The 17,256-nt window shown below is 37.9% G+C and overlaps 3 protein-coding genes across 3 annotated transcripts; 1 reads left to right on the forward strand and 2 right to left on the reverse strand.

Annotated features, from left to right (window-relative positions):
• Nucleotides 1–3,853: 3,853 nt before the first annotated feature.
• Nucleotides 3,854–6,343, forward strand: elovl1a (ELOVL fatty acid elongase 1a). The gene is made up of 7 exons (XM_062428951.1): nt 3,854–3,914; nt 4,100–4,290; nt 4,416–4,496; nt 4,681–4,737; nt 4,848–4,953; nt 5,763–5,902; nt 6,038–6,343. The coding sequence occupies exons 1-7, from the start codon at nt 3,854–3,856 to the stop codon at nt 6,341–6,343; spliced, it is 942 nt and encodes a 313-aa protein (XP_062284935.1).
• Nucleotides 6,344–7,834: 1,491 nt separating this feature from the next.
• On the reverse strand, nt 7,835–11,289 carry cdc20 (cell division cycle 20 homolog). The gene is made up of 11 exons (XM_062429073.1): nt 11,253–11,289; nt 10,781–10,982; nt 10,512–10,654; nt 10,320–10,416; nt 10,110–10,235; nt 9,719–9,915; nt 9,522–9,616; nt 9,152–9,389; nt 8,831–8,956; nt 8,587–8,704; nt 7,835–8,475 (listed from the first exon to the last, which is right to left on the reverse strand). The coding sequence occupies exons 2-11, from the start codon at nt 10,959–10,961 to the stop codon at nt 8,303–8,305; spliced, it is 1,494 nt and encodes a 497-aa protein (XP_062285057.1). The 5' UTR covers nt 10,962–10,982; nt 11,253–11,289; the 3' UTR covers nt 7,835–8,302.
• A 2,897-nt stretch (nt 11,290–14,186) lies between these two features.
• On the reverse strand, nt 14,187–17,256 carry LOC133991083 (uncharacterized). Its single transcript, XM_062429548.1, has 6 exons — nt 17,126–17,256; nt 16,046–16,228; nt 15,671–15,928; nt 15,015–15,113; nt 14,788–14,805; nt 14,187–14,301 (listed from the first exon to the last, which is right to left on the reverse strand). Exons 1-6 carry the CDS (start codon nt 17,169–17,171, stop codon nt 14,255–14,257), a joined length of 651 nt encoding a protein of 216 aa, XP_062285532.1. The 5' UTR covers nt 17,172–17,256; the 3' UTR covers nt 14,187–14,254.

The raw sequence follows: 17,256 nt of genomic DNA on the forward strand, positions 1-17,256 counted from the left end.
CTGGCCTCTTGTGTCACAAAAGCGGAAGGGATGGGCAACAGAAAATGTGACATCAGGTTTGTGAACGTATGATATTTGACTTCACCTTTAGCACAAATTGTTTGTATGACTTTGGCGTTTTCTGAATGTATGACCACAGCTGAGTTTACTTTTAGTGAAATACTCAATCTTATGAGATTGGCAAAACGGTTAAACAGTTTTTTTACTCTGATAAAAACAATGAAATTTAGAAAATGTCAAAATATATATATGACAAAAAACGAAAAGAAAAACAATTTTTTTTTTCTCTCCATCTTGGAGAAAAACTGATTCTGTTAAAGAGAAAGTGTGTTCCCTTTTGACCATCATTTGTTAGATGACCAACATGATTTTTCAAATTCTAACACTGTTAGTTGTCAGCTCCAGATTATTCTGGGCATCAGTGATCTTATACTTAGACTATTAGAAAACTGTGATAACCCCACGTGGAATCTAGTTTCGTCTCTTTATCGAACAACCCAAAAGTGCGATGGACCAGTTTCCAGCAATGTCGATGTCAGTGTCACTGAAAAGCGAATTTATAAATCTTGATGTCACTTGTGTTAGGCAATCTTACTATTTCGTAACAATCATACTGAGAAATACATGTTCACATTCTAGTTTAATGAGTCCATTCATTCATTTCAGCATCTCAAGCAGCCATGCTCAATCTCTCACATCCAGAGGTATCTGACCTGTCTAATTTCTCACAATCATCTGTAATTGAGGACAACTGACATCTCAAAGATGCTGTGTATTCTCCGGTTATTAAATTTTGCTATTGGGCGAAGCCTAGACAATATGAATAGTCACAAGACCAAGAAGAATATAGGTAGTGTGTTGTGTGTAGTAATTTGGCAGCTATGAGAAACAGCTGACCATGAAGTTAGCCTGACCGCACATTCACATCCACTTAATGCCACTTCAACCTCCATCAGTCAGAATAATGACAAGTTTTGGTCATATTTTGTTCTTTTGCACACAGTTTTAATGAATAAAAAGCAGGAACGCATCAAAGAACTGTTACGTTAAATATATCAAGGTTATAGTACTTGGCCCACTAAAAATTAGATGCACTTCTTGCTGTAACAGATCCTTGGCTGCACATAAATGCAACCAGCTTTGGTAGACATGTTGCAGTGTAGCCTCCTCAGCAGAAACACTTGCTTAGCAAGCAGCTGCAGTCTCCTCACTCTCTTTAGAGATAAAGGACTGAAACTAAGCTGTTAAATATGTTAACAAACTTGGTTTCTCTTCCATTTCGGATTTAGATGACCTAAGGCAAGTGACGCCAAGAGCCACACCTTAAAGTGGTCATAAGGCCACTGTGCAAGTTTTGGGAATACTTTTCATTTAAAAAAGCAGTCATTTCTTGAAACCTTTAAAAAAGCACATGATGCCCCTACATCAGTGAAAGCTAAATGTTGTCCCTTTAATCCCTTTAGCTCCCCCACCCCCCAACTTTTCATTTCTAGGATTGTATTTAGGGGCCACCATGTGTCAAACCCAATTTATAGATGTGATGATGATGATGATGATGATGATGATGATGATGATGATGATGATGATGATGATGATGATGATGATGATGATGATGATTACCCTCTCTCTTTCTACTTCTCTTTCTCAAATTCAAATTGTCTTTATTGGCGTGAATGTCACAACAACAACATTGCCAAAGCGTTAAGAGTCAATGAAACAAATGAGCATTAACATAACATTAAGATTGACATATATTCATAATTTTTTTAAATTACACATTTTATTTATAGAGCGCTTTTAACAATACTCAAAGACGCTTTACAAAATCAAACACAATTGAAAACAGTAAAACCATACAGAATAAATGAAAACAAAAATACAATAAAAGCAATGCACAGAAAAAGAAACAAAACAGAGTGTGTGTGTTTGTCTGTCTAGGTCAATAATTGTCCCTCAGGTTGTGGCATGTTGGTACCTATTGGGCAGCCAAATATGTCTTGTTCTCCTAGGAGTATTTTTAAATTTGGGGGGATTATCTGCAATCTGCAATTTCAGAGTTGAACTTGGTAAAATAAATGTCCCTCATTTTGTGTATTGCTTTCTCTCTCTTGTTGTTCCCCTCTCTCTCATGCATGGATTCTTTTCATACCAGTCAACTTTTCAGCCCAACATACAGGTGGTGGAAGACTAAACTGTCAACTGCTCTCCAAGCCTCACACCCTTCATCGCTGATGCTCGAGGAACAGGTAAAACCAGAGGCACAGGAGAGCTCGTCATAGCAGCAAGGATTGGCCCAGAGCCTCTTGTGCCACAAAGGTGTAAGGGATGGGTGTCACAAAATGTGACATACGGTTTGCGAATGTATAATATATCACATTTCACCTTTGGCACAGATTGTGTGTGTATGTGTGTGAGGAACATGGTTGAAATAACTGGAATGGTACAATTTTTTAGAGCATGTTTTGACACTCGAAAGACATTTGATATATTTTCTGTCTCATTTTGTTTCAGTCTTTCACATGAGGTTAGTTTGTTTTTGTTTTTTTCTTGCACTGTTTAATGGGCAGTCTTTGAATAACAATGGGGCCATTGACTCCTGGGTCTTGGTTTCTTTAACTGGGGCCTGCAGCTCTCTGACCCCATCCCCTTCATCACCATTGATGAAACAGTCCAATCACAAACAGCCTAAATGGGGATATGAAGGTGGAGCTTAGCATGAAACAGGGTGTGGTCTGAAACTAGCAAGGTCTGTAGTAATGCCTTGGGGTTTAAATTGAATGATCTCAGTGCCATAGTTGTCATAGCTGGCCTCTTGCTTTCTCTCTCCCTCTCTCTTCTCTCTCTTTCAGCTCTTGTTGTTGTTGTTGTGTGTGAACATATCTCCACATTACACACTGTTCTCAGCTTCAACCTATAAAGAAACGCTTTGCATTTTTTCTGGTTTGCACCTGATTGGTGTGACTGATTTGTTTGATCCTCTGGATTGAGTGCTGCCTGCTGTGGCTGTGCAGCTGCTTTCCTCACAAACAGTGAGGGCTGAGGACTTGTGCTGAGCCGGTGAGTCACTTTCTACTTACACAACAGCAGATTTTTAACCGTTGTTGTCATACTGGCTAAACTGTTAAAAAGAGTGTACTATTTTGTGACTGAAAGGGCATGCCTCTCTTGGATTGTGGTTAGACGAGTGTCTTTTTGTTTCAAACACTCCTTCAGTTTAAGGGTAAAGTCATCATATAGGGGAGGGAACCATTAATTCTGATGCTTTAAACATTTTCTTTTGGTTGTTTGGTAGTTTTATATCCTGAGAAACTGATCATCTCATATCTTGGTAGCCCATGTGGTTGGTTAGCCATATGGGCCAGTTTCTCTGCCTCACCTGTTTGACTTGATCTGTTAGTCAGCAAGAGAGTATTTCATTGTTTTTAAACTCACAGCAAATTCCAGATGTTTTACAATTCCTCTATCATTCACATAAATCGTCATTTTTAATACTGAACAGTGTTTTGTTTTTGACTAAATACAGCAAGGCCTTTTCTTTTGAATGAAGCTAGTTTGTGCCAGTTTTTCCATGATTTTGATCTACCATTAGGTCGTGAAAGGAGGGCCTAATATAGATTTCCTCAACATGTTTTTTATTTTTATAAAGGTTGTAGCAAAGGGCACTCAGAGCTGTTTGATGAGCTGGTGCAGCTGTCTCCTGTTTGTTCAGTCTGTAAGGAAGCAGGTGGGCAGGTCGCTTTGTTGCTCACCTGCCCAGCGAGCCTCACTCATGCCAGCTCCTGATACTGTCTTTACATTGTCTTTTTTTTTTTTGTCAGGGGTTTTGTTCAAGAAGAAGAAGCAAGCAGTCACCATGCTGCGAGGAGTCGTGCCCAACCCTTTAGAAATCTACAATAATCTACTATCGAAAATCGGTAAGCTTCATTTGTCTCTTTTACAAATTTACATTTAACATTTGATGTATTTATCTCCATGTAAACAGTGATGTACAACATATAAACTGATATGTTAAAAAAAATAGAACAATGACACCATTAATCTACTTAAAACTGTGGATAAACTGAAGTGTATGTTACAGTGATGAATGTGTGTTTTGCAGATGACAGAATCGTAGGCTACCCACTGATGCAGGATCCACTACAGATGACCGCCATCCTGTTGGGCTATGTCTTCTTCGCAGTGTACGCTGGTCCACGCATGATGGCAAACCGCAAGCCCTTCCATCTAAACTCAGCCATGATCGCCTACAACCTTAGCATGGTTTTATTGAATGGTTACATAGTGTATGAGGTGAGAAAAGTGATGACTCAACAAAACCCTTGAGGAGATTTAGTACTCGTGCTTCTCTAATCCTTCACAAACCAAAGCGCTTGTAAAGTTGATAATAACCGTCGCTGCTGTCTTTTGGTGCCTAGTTCCTGATGTCTGGATGGGCTACTACCTTTACATGGAGATGTGACCTTATTGATACCTCGAGGAGCCCGCAGGCACTTAGGGTAAGGTGGCAAAAATTTGTCAAGAGCCATCATTTAGCCATCCTGACAAGGCCTGAAGAAAAACTACTCATACATATACTTTTTTATCAGAAAAAATGAAGATTAGTGTCCTCATCTCCTCAAAACAAATCCACTGGTACATCACAGTTAAATATCTGACATCTTCTTCCTTTTCGTTCTCCAGATGGTTCGAGTGGCTTGGTTGTTTTATTTTTCAAAATACGTCGAACTACTTGACACAGTAAGTACTTTTTGATCTCTTCAAACTTTTTTTTGATTCCCTTTTCCAGCGACTTTCATTGTTTGACTTTTTTGTAACCTAACCTTTGCTTTATGTTGGCTTCTTTTTAGGTATTCTTTGTGTTGAGAAAGAAACAAAACCAGATCACATTTCTCCATGTCTTCCATCACTCCTTCATGCCCTGGTCGTGGTGGTGGGGTGTCGTCCAGACTCCTGGTGAGGTTTACTTAGCATAATATCCATGTAAAGCACATCATACATTATATGCATACTTTATTTATTATTCATTTACTTGTATAGCACATTTCAAAAACAAAGTTACAAGGTGCTTTTACAAGGAAAAACAGATAATGCAAGTAAATAACATCCAAAACAAAGATACAGATGAGATAAAATAATTTAAATACTTACGACAATTGCCATCAGTTAAGAAAAACCCATGAAAAAAACAATAAAAGTGACTCTTAAGAAGAGATTTAAGAGGACTCTGAGTCTGCTAGTCTGAGCTCCACAGCTGAGGTGCCCGAACAACAAAGGCCCAGTCTGCTTTAGTGACCAGTCCAGATTTTGGAGCTATTAGTAAGTCTGCAGATAAAAGGAAGGACCTGGATTTTGGTTGGCTGTCTTAATTGGGCAAAGCAGAATTGCAGCACTTTGGTCACCGGAGCATCACACTTTAAGTATAAACAAAGTTATGAAAAAGAGGTAGTGGTGTGCTTGAAGACTGTTTTATCATATAAAACTCACGTGGAGGGTAATCACGTGGAAGAAAAACAAATCTCAGGCACTCATGCATGGAGCAGTAACAAAGTTAATTACACTTAATCCTGGGGTTTTTGTTACTGCTCCATGCATGAGTGCCTGAGATTTGCTTTTCCTTCCATTGAATTATTTTAGCTTTAAGATGTGACTTAAAATCGGATAAATTTATATGTGATTCTTGACTGTAATTGCTCCATTTCACATTTGTGTTCAAATATCTTATGAAATGCATAATTTCCTCCCTTTTTTTTCTCTCTCTAAAGGTGGAGGAATGGGCTCCTTCCACGCCTTGGTGAATTCAACAGTCCACGTTATCATGTACTCTTACTACGGACTCTCTGCTGCAGGACCTCGCTTCCAGAAATACCTATGGTGGAAGAAGTACATGACTGCCATCCAGCTTGTATGTCCCCTTACTTATTAATTTTATTTATTTATTTATTGTGAAATTACTACAGTTTTGGATTGGCATCAGATTTACAACCATTTAATTTGTGCTCCCTTGATAATTTTTTTAAAATCCCTTGTTGTTTTACAGGCGCAGTTTGTTCTGGTCTCTATTCACATCAGCCAATACTATTTCATGGAAAAGTGTGACTACCAGGCTCCCCTGTGGATCCACCTTATCTGGATGTATGGTGTTCTCTTCTTCATCCTCTTTTCCCACTTTTGGGTGCAGGCCTACATAAAGGGAAACCGGCTCCCTCAGACAAAAGACAAGCCAAAACAGAACGGTTCAACCAGTGAACACACTGTGCAGGCCAATGGTAAACACCTGGAGAACGGGAATGCGCCCCACCAAACCAATGGAAAAGTCATCATGCGAAAAGTCAAGGACATCTAATTTGGTGACTCTGAAAATTAGAAGTAGGCATAAGAGGAGGCCTCCTTGAATATGTCGTTCATCATCCATATAGTAGCATATTGGGATGGCACCTATACCACTATAAAGTCTCGTCTTTTTTTTTTGTTTTTAATGTATGCACACTTTGTGGGATATAAATGGCATTTTGTGTTTTGCCAGCGATATCTTCATGCCACACTGCGTTTGTTAGTTGTGAAAACTATTAACTGTGACACACTGTGTCAAGACTGGTGCTCATTTAGTCACTTATAGTATTCTTTAACTCAGGCTTCACCCACACGCTTGACAGACACTGCGGTTCGACTGGCATGACCCTTATTGCTTGGGAGTATCACACAGTTTCCACTGAAGACCAGCACATGTAAATAACTGCAAAAGCTTATGCCAAAAAAAAGGTTTTCGTTGTAAATGTTGAATATTTAGTTTTTTCCTGCTTTTATTTATCTTAAATAAAATTAAACAAATTTTAGATAAAGGTCTCTGTCATTTGGAAAGCAATTATGGTGTGTACTTTACACCAAGGTTTTTCAATTTTAATAATTTTGGAAAGCATTTCTTTTACTGTATATTACAGTATTGATGAATTTTGTAATTTTGCATAACAACATAAGGACATACACAGCTATATGTGTACATCCTCAGTTTATCAATATGTTGCAAAATTGTATCATGGTCTATTTTTTTCAGCACACTGTGTGGGAAATTAATAGAAATATAGAAACTTTGCTTTCTATTAAAATTTGGATTTAAAAGTAAATGGTTGTCTTAATTTCACTGAAGTATGTGTATTAACCTACCAGAGTTTATGCTGTTTTAGAAAATTAGAAAAAGTCACTGGAAAGATGCTCTCGTCTTAAGTCTTTGATAGACATTTTCAAATTAAGCTATTTAAGTTTATTCATGTATTTATATTTTACCTTTAATCTTCAAACCAAGATTAACATTGACTTAAACAAATAAAATCCTATAAATATTAAAATCTCTATTGTGTAGGTAATGAGTACATTTGGAACTGGAGAATGGTTTGTCACATCATAAAAATTGCACACATGCAGAGCATTCAAAAGCATATTGTGATTGTCACAGCCACAAATTGATATTGTAAAAAGTATCAAAGGAAATGAGTCAAATTACATCACTCAACATTAAACCTGCTTATAAATAGAAGTATGCTGTGAAAGTCAAACTTGGATCATTTTTCTCCCAATTGATCCTAAATGTAAAATGTAGCAAAAGTAACTGTTGAACAGGTCATTTTGGGTCCCATGTTACCCCTCATGTCATTAAGACCAGTGTTTAAGAAGGCCTTGCATGTTCAGCAAATCTAGGGTCAGGTTTGTGGTTTTTATTGATAGTGGAATTTGATCAGTCATGTGTCAAACCATTTTAACACACAAATGATTGCCTTAGCCCTTCGGTTTGCAATACCATTAAGGGGGAAAAGAGGACTCTCAGAAGCAGATATGGTAAACAAACCATTTATTTCATAACCCAGTTCAATATATGCAATGGACCCTGATTATTAAAAGCTAATGGCGCTTTTCCACTATAGTTATGACTGAAAGTCATACATTTTAACAAGACAAGGTGCTGATAGTGTATGTAAGCTGACATTTCATTTAAAAACGAAATGTGACACGACTGACAAATGTAACTTTGCTCAGTCAGTCAACTCGTGTTTATAAGGCTGGCACTGCTATTGCCTTCCAGCCAAAACAAAAACAGCTTAAAATCTAATAAACTACATTTATGCTGTAAACAGTATCAGACCTGTACACACAATTGATGAACAAACCATTAAACCACTAACAGGAGAAGTAAGATGCCAGTTATGGCTAAAACACTGGGTTGAAATCTTTATTGTGGATTAAATAAAAACATTTGTACATAATTTGCCATCGACCAAAAAACCTCAGCAGCAGATCCCAATAAATAAATTCATCTGATTGATTGATGAATCGCACTGTTAGACACTGCCCTCTCTTTGGCCTTCTTCTTAATAGGGTCCATTTCGAAGCTCTTCCACAGACGAATCGTCTCATCTCCAGCAATAGTGGCGACAGTAGAGCTGTCTGGGCTCAGAGTCAAACTGAGAACTCTGTCTTCATGGCCTGAAATATAAAAGTATTAAACGTTTAGACAAGCAGAAACATTAAGGAGCCGTTTCCAGTTCACTGGAGGCATGACGTAAAACAGACCCAATCCACTAGACCGTTACATACCGTTGAGCTCTGTGACTTTGACAAGAGAGGGGTACTTCCAGATTGTGAGATTGTTGTGGGCATATCCATGAGCAGAAACCAGCTCTTTGTAGTTTGGTGCAAACACCAAAGAGGAGATCTGAAAAATCAAAGTTATGTTTAGCTTGAGAAAAGTCTTCACTACCAGGTTAAATAAAGTCTGATTTCTGTGAAATGTCGACTTAAAACCACTAAAAAACTTTAAGGTTCAGATCAGTTTGTTTACCTGAGACTGAGTGTCAAGTGAAGTGATGCAGGAGCCACTGTTTACATTCCAGATGCGGATGTGACGGTCACTGGTACCGCCTCCAGATGCAAGGATATTTGGCTGCCATGGACACCAGGCCAAAGCCTAGAATAATTACAAATGAGTAAATCTTGACACATGCTGATTATTCATGAAGTGTATTTACAAGTTATCCTGGTGTTTTTAAAAATATTCTTAATATAAGCAATGTCCAGATATCCATATTGTCCTGAATACTTGGCAAGTTGTTAAATAGCTTATTCAGATTTTGTGTGCTAGCGTAAGTGTGAAACTGCTCACCTTAACAGCTCCTTGATGTTCGCTCCAGCAGTGGACTGCCTGGCTTTCGTTGCTGACGCTGCCCTCCTGCATGCGGGGCCATACACACACCAAGTTGTCATTGCCTCCACTGGCCAGGTATCGCCCATCTGGGGACCACTTCAGCCCACAAACCTCCTGCGAGTGACCAGTCAGCGTAGAGATGTGATGGTTTGCTACCCTCACATCATGATGGTGGATGTGTCCCGATCTGGAGCCACTGTGGAAGGAAGAGAAATTACATTCGAGCTCATAAAAGCAAAAAAAGGGAATTGTTAGTTAAAAAATAAAATTTGAAATAATTTTTTTTTTAAAAGAAAAAAAGAAAAATCAGATGAAGGAGCAACTTTACCTGGAAAGGACATGGTCGTTCCAGCTCAGACTACCAACTCTCGCTGTGTGGCTGGACATGCTGCGTAAACGCTTCAAATTCTCAACATCCCACAACTGAAGAAATAAAAATATACCGTTAAAGCAAAATAGGAAGCAATGTTTTGAGGGCTGCGTGTCATTATGAACTGAGACAGGTTTTATTAGCAGCACACTGACCTGAACTTTGCAGTCACTGGTGCCAATAGCAAGGTAGCTTCCTTCTTTGGTCCATGACAGCGAGCAGATGTAGTCCTCTTCAGAGTCCAACTTCATGAGAAGAATGATGTCTCCTTGCGAGGCATCCCACAGGTACACGCTGTTGTGAAGAGCCACAGCGAGAACGTTTCGGCTGCTCCAGTCTAGCAGATTCAAATCTTGGGAAGAAACAAAATAACAAAAACATTGATTTTTAAAATATATTTAGTATGAAGACTAATGTGTTTATCATATTAGTTCAATATTCACACTCAGTGGATTACTGGGATTTTAAGGTGTGATTAATAGCTGTTGTCACAATGGACTGAGACACGAATGTTATTAGGAACAACGTCTAAAATGTCCAACTTACAGAAATCATTTCGAAGCTGCGGAGCATCCAAGATTCTGTCAGGAGCTGAAGATATATATCTTGTCTTTTTGGTGGAGACTGGAGTTGTAACCTGACTGTAGAGGACTTTCAAGTTGTTCTGATATCCTGTAAATTACACCATGAATTTAAAAAAAAAAAGAAAAAATACACTTATTATGTTCATACAATATTGTTGGCCAGTGCTCTTACCCTCTGGAGCATTCAGTGGTTTTCCACCAAGATGTAAGATCTTTGCTTCTTCAATGTTGTATCCATTCAATGTCATGGACCAGGCTTTCTGGCTTTCCTAACAAAAAGCAAATGGTTAATAAATTGCTAGTAGTTTTAATAAAGTGTTATTTATGAAGGTAGGTAGTTTGTATCAAAGTTCAAAATCCTCACTGATGTTCCTGCTGCATTGTTTGTGTTCACTGGCTCGTTCTCCCTTGAGAGCAAGAAACTCGCCACATCCATTTGTTTGCTGTTTCTGGTGGGAATAAAACGGTCTCCTCCCATCTTAGAGGGAGTTTGTTTTTTATTTTTTCCTAAAACATAAAGAGGTTATCAGTGGTTAATATTTATGAAGATGTAGTTACAAAGTGTTGTCCAAGAAGTCTGCTGGTGATCATTAACTCAGTACTACCGTATTGAGACAGTGTGTAAAACATTACCTGGTGTTTTGCTGGGTGTTTTTGATAAACTCTGCGATACATTAGCACTTTTTCCAGGTGTTAAGGCGGATGTGTTTGATGAGCTGGCTTTTCTCTGCCACCTCGCCATAGGAGCGTTTGTAATGGGCATATCCAGCTTCAAGATACTGTGGATGTCGTTCTCAAACCCAAACTGTGCCATCTTTGTCACGTTTCACACGACCTGGACATCAATGCAAATAAAAATAAACCCAACGTGTAGCAGTTGCTGGATATTATTTCTGATAGACCTGGTTTTAAGTTAATTTTGGATTAGCTCGACTTCAATGAACGCTGCTGCCATAACACAGGCCGGAATATATAAGCACAAATTAAGGTTTTACCGCTTTAAAAAATACCGTAATCACTGTCGAAAACCAAAATAAGTCATGCTGTTTTACGGGCCATCAAAAGAATCACTTCTACAACTTTAAATCAAACGAAATGGTCTCACCTCTTCAGTAGAAACGTGTCTCGCCACTGATGCACCTCTTTACTCTCCTCGCCTTGGTTAAAAAAATTTGAATTTCGTGACGATGACGCTACACGGTTTAAATGCCAGAAAGCGCTCCTGTGATTGGTCCGTTCAAGGAGCTGCCGTTATCGCTGTGGTAACGTTTACGAATGCGATCTTGCGATTGGTTGGAGGACACTTCCTGCCAGAGCAGCGTCTGAATAGTCAAAAACTGTCAAAAAAAGACATACCGTCCTCTGCTGGCCTAAAGATGTTATCAGTGTTTGATTTATGGTTTAGTTTTGTGAGATGCAGGGTTGGGACCTTCCCAACCCTCATTTACTTTGGATATGTAATAGGTTAAGATTACTAGTTACCCTGTTTAAAATTTAATAGGTAATGTAACTATTTCAATTATTTAATCAAAATAATGTAACTTATTACATTTATTTTTCAAATTTTCTAACAAATGTTTTCAACTCTTGGGTCAACTGTACCCATTTAGCCCTAGTTAAATTCAGGTTTTTTTTCATGGATACTACATGATTTATAAGGGAGATCATTTGCTATGAAACAAGATGTATCTCTCATTTAAAAATGTATTCATTAGTTCATGTAGATCTTGGAATATAAAATAAAGAAAAACTCTGACACAATGCAAGCCCATGTGTGCTCCAAATAAGCCAACGTCATGGTTTATTTACAAACTATACATGTTCTCAGACAGGTTTTTTAGCTTTGACTGGCAATGTGGATTGATTTCATTGGCAGGCCTGAGGCGCTGCAAATTGAAACAAGAGAACCAGAGCGATAGATAGAACAAGAGAACCAATCAAAAGCATCAGAATAGCATCAAATGGCTTTACTTAATGGCTTTGACTGGAAATTGCAAAATAAGGCATTGTGTACATTAAAAACATGCAAGCAACAAAATGAATATTATTCAACATATAGCCTGAGCTTTTACAGAAAATATTCAGATGTAACCCCCTTTGTAATCAACATTTTCATAAATTATTGTGCTTTAATTACTTCTTTTTTTCTCAGTAACTGAAATGGATTGCAGTTTATTTTGTAATTAAATTACATAATGCTGTTACATGTAACTAGTTACTCCCCAACACTGGTGAGATGTAAAGTATTCAATATAAACAAATACCACTACTCAATGTCTAAACAAATTGACGTGTAGCTTCTTTATTTTAAAATGTTAAATCAAGTTAAATCCATCATGTGTCTTTAATCTGATTATTTACATTTCAAGCAATTTATGTATATTAAACTGGGGGGGGGGGAATAATGATGTACACAGTGTACTTTTATTGAATTGCAGAGACTCCAGCATAACATCTTAAAGACATCTTAAAATTAAATGAATTCAGATAAGCATCAAAAAGTTAAAGTATGTAGCCTGTTTTTATATATTGCAGATTTTACAAAGAGACTGTTTACTTAGTATTTTATTTTATTTTTATTTTATCCCATACTACTTGTGTTAAAAGTTTAACTTCACATTTTCATGATTCAAAAATCACTTTATTGTAATTTCACTGAGTATTTGCATACACATAATGAAACTGTTTGCCATGAATATGTCAAAAAGAAAACTTTAGTTAAAGAATCTTTGAGAAGTCTATTTTTGTACAGGAACAAGACTATACACAGTTTCTGTATACTGTGTTATATAATAAGCATTGTATACTATATACTTTGACATCCAATATTAATTACATTGTATTTGTTCATTGACAAGGTCCATAATGAATATCATTTGGTATTTATCTGGTTTGATTGAGAAGAAAAAAAGTCATCACAATCCTCAGGAGATAATTTGATTTGAACAGCTCAGTAGGCCTAAACAGGGGGTTACAGTCAAGGCTGGATTAGTCCCCTCAGGGACCCCGGGGCACTGACACTCATGGACCCCCCCACACCGTCTCGCTGCACAAATCATGCCCACCCGATGTTACCCACCCTGCCCATTCAAGTCCACCTTAATTATTTGGAGCTTCCAGTCAAGCTGACATGTCAAATCACATACCTGTTGGTCAAAAGATTAATCAGTAGTTCAGCTGAGCTGGGAGCAGGTCTGCCTTTACAGCTCAATAGACCAAGTGCTGAAATATTGTCATTTCACTCACAAATCACAAGACAAGGATAGAATGGATTAAATCATCTCAAAGAAGTGTAAGACTCAAGATGATGGTAATATCAGTGTTCTCTGAAAACCACCCAAGCAGACAGCACAATGGTTATTACTGATACATGTGACTGAATATACAACAATGCCATCTTGAGATACACACAGAACAGCTGAATAGTAGTTTCAATAAGAGTCAAGTGAGCTAGGCAACTTCACACACTGCAAAAGCCAACATATAATGCACTGGACAAATCAACACCCACACACAGGCTTATAACGGCGTCACACCACAGTGATGCAAAACACTTTAAGCAAAAGTGGATGAACAGACAACATTATCTTCCTTTTTTCTTTCTTTGGCTTCCCCACTGGGCTTTTGGTTACAGCTGGCACTGCCCATTTTCCAATAAGTGATCATTTTTCCCACACACCAGTTGATACAAACTAACCACAGCGCAATATGACATGCTGACCAATCATCACTTTCCCAGCCGTCATGTGACTTGATTTTCATCGCATGAAAGTGACAATAGATATCAACATCAAGAGAGTGTGTCTATTTCTGTGGAGCCTGTCCGTGTTTGTGTGTGTGTGTGTGTGTGTGTGTGTGTGTGTGTGTGTGTGTGTGTGTGTGTGTGTGTGTGTGTGTGTGTGTGTGTGTGTGTGTGTGTGTGTGTGTGTGTGTGTGTGTGTGTGTGTGTGTGTGTGTGTGTGAATATTAAACACACAAGTGTGAAGTGTGACAGATGTAGTTTAAAGTGCATAAAATATTTAGCCTAAAATCCAGACCATATGATGGCTATGATATCCATAGCCTTTTGTTTCTTGAGGCATTTCTGTGATGTCCTTCGGAGGCATTTCATACAATGGTGTTAGGTGAGTAATGTATAATTGAGCCAATAACACCTGCAAAGAAGTCAAAGATCACAAATTATTCTTTAAAAAAAAAACAGGCCAACATAACTCAACTCAACTGTCACTAATGTGGGATCAAGTGTGCTGGAGATCACTTATATTTAACTTGCTTTGGTAACATAACTCAACTGTCACTAATGTAGGATAGTGTGCTAGAGATCACTTACAATTTACATTTCTTATGGTATCCATAAACTGAAATGTTGTGGATCTTTGAACTATCATGTCTCTGTCACTGGCTAACCTGGAAACTGCAGTAATATTCAGTCATAATAAAACTGATATCATATAGTCTAAGAGTCAATCAGGTTGTATGAAATCACTTGACTGACACCTTACAAGTTAAATTAACATGCTGTGGGTTTGATGTTCAGAGCTCCTTTAACATGTTTAATTTCTATCAGTCTTCTTCTATGATTAATAACTGAGATGTTTACAGCGACTGAAGAGAAAACATAGGGAGTGTTGTTTTCTTACCTCCAGGGTGTGGATTACCTAAGTGAGAGTGAGAGAAAGACAAAACACATGACTGTGCTTTATATTTCCTCATGAGTATGAGACTCCATACCAAAATCATGTGACATGATGTGGATGAATAGGTAAAGAATAAATATTTTCTACTTATACAGCACATGACCAGATTCCACTCTGTACAACTTGTTTTATTATTAACCAAATGGAGTTTAAACATCTCATTTACTCACCCAGTTTTTTGTAGAGGAAGAGGCTGATAATGATAAGTCCTATAAAGACCAACAGAGCCAAGACTGGGATCAAAAACCTAGGCAAATGATTTCCTGCAATTAGAAAAACAGGCCAACAACTGTAAACTGATTGCATGTCAAACAAAACTTGTTAAAAGTGTATCTCATGTGGAGGTGAACTGTTAGCAACAACAGGGACAAACTATTAATTTAATTTAGAATGAAGTCTTTCTTTGTTTAAAACACATTCAAACTTTTTTCTTCATTTTCAACCTGATAGTAGGTTGTAGGTATAGCCAAAACTACAAGACAGCTGCCAATCCTGAATAATACAAATATAATAATACAGTGATTAATTCTATCACTAATCACTAATATTTTTTAAAAAGTGAATACATAAAGTGGAATTGGTCTTCTATTACAAAAAAAGCTGCACCTGATAATTCTCTCTTTCACTTTCATTTTCAAAATAAGTCTGATGTCCTGATCTCTAATCCATCATTATAGTTATTGTTCAGTTTAAGAAAAAATGCAACTAATCAGGTTATTTGATTGTAAATATTGGCAGCTGGTGTCCACAGAATAATAATGCAGTATCAACAGATGAAGAAAAGTTGCAGTAGGAGCTCAATGACCTCTAGAAAGAATATATATACCTGACTGCTCCTCAGAAAGCTTTAATTCTCTCATCAGCTTGATGCATCCCTCCTGAAGGCGGATCCTCTCAGTCCTTGTGCGCTGCTCTGCCTGGTCCCACAGCACTTTGAGGGCCAGTGCTTGTGGTATGTGGGCTGTCCAGGTATCATTGTGGTCCAGAGTCAGGTAGACCTCTCCATCATAGAGCACACGGTCAGTCCAGTGCAGCTGAGACCCCTCCAGTATGCACTCACGAGACCGAAGAACAGTGTAATTTCCTAGGGAGCGAGATAACAGCAATAATATAAAACATTAAGTTAAACATTTGAATGATCCTGAGATTTGATCAGGTTTGAGTACTTACATTCATTAATAGTAAAGGATTAATTTCTTACTCAGTTCTGTAATCTGGTTGAGGCTCATAAGTGTTGGAAGGAGTTCATCAGCTGACATGGTTTTGATAATGCTGCTGACTTCCTTGCTTGCTCCAGTAAGAGGGACTCCATTGAGAAGGACCTGCTCCACGACCTGCTGGGCACCCACCACACTCCACTGCTGGACCTGAACTATGATTGTATCTAATGGGAGAGGATTATGTTAATGTTGGGAATGTTTTCAGAAATGTAACAGGAGATGCAAAATAGATCCAAATATAACTCAATTTCTTAAATAAAAGTAGTAACAAGTCTGTTCATGTGGCACTAAATCCAACTACTTAAGGTTTGGTAGCTTTCACTATTGCAATGCACTGTGCATAGTGCATATTACATCACTGCACGTCATTGCTTTTGTCAAATGAATGCTGTTTCACCAGTTTTTGACTTGCTCAAGTTTTACAATCTAATGCAACCAAATGAAGTGAATCAACAATACTTGTTTGTCCTGATACTGTCACAATGTCAGACAGATGCTGATTTACTTATGTAGTGATGTTCCTCTTTTTGGCGCTGAGAGGTGTTTCTTATAAATTCTCCTTATGTTTATAAATGGGGTGGATGATAGGAGCGGCTTTGAATATGATGCAGTCCAATACAGCACCACCACTAACTATATGGCTTCATAAATAACCACAGAGTGGAACCAACAACCTTTCTGACAGTGTCAACAAAAACTGGACACTGACGCTCAGAAAAACAGGATTTACAGTTTGGATGTTGTACTGACATTGTACAGGTGATACTCTTCTTTGTACTAATTAATTTCCCTGTCTGTTGAAAATACTGGAGTAAAAGTACACAGTTAAAAGTATCAAGTCTTACTGCACCCAGGCTGAAAGCCATGAGTATAAAATAAACTGTAACCTATGAGCAAGCTAACTTTAGTTTGTTGCTATGGTTACGTCCCAATTCGTAGACGTAAAGTCGTCCTGCCGTTGACTTTACAGTCCGATTTCAGGTTTAGGTGTGTTGTTATCATTTTTCTAATCTTTAGGATCCCCTGATAAGCAATTGCAATACAAAGAGACAGCTTCTTACCTACTGTGTGGACCAACATTAACACAAGAATAGCAGCGAGATGCATTTCCAGCGTTACTTGTTTCCAGCCTTCAAATAATAGAAATAAACTCCTTTTCCCATCCTTTTAGCCATTTAAATCGCGCACCAAC

The sequence above is a fragment of the Scomber scombrus genome, chromosome 11 (genome assembly GCF_963691925.1).
Source record: "Scomber scombrus chromosome 11, fScoSco1.1, whole genome shotgun sequence".
NCBI classification, from domain to species: domain Eukaryota; kingdom Metazoa; phylum Chordata; class Actinopteri; order Scombriformes; family Scombridae; genus Scomber; species Scomber scombrus.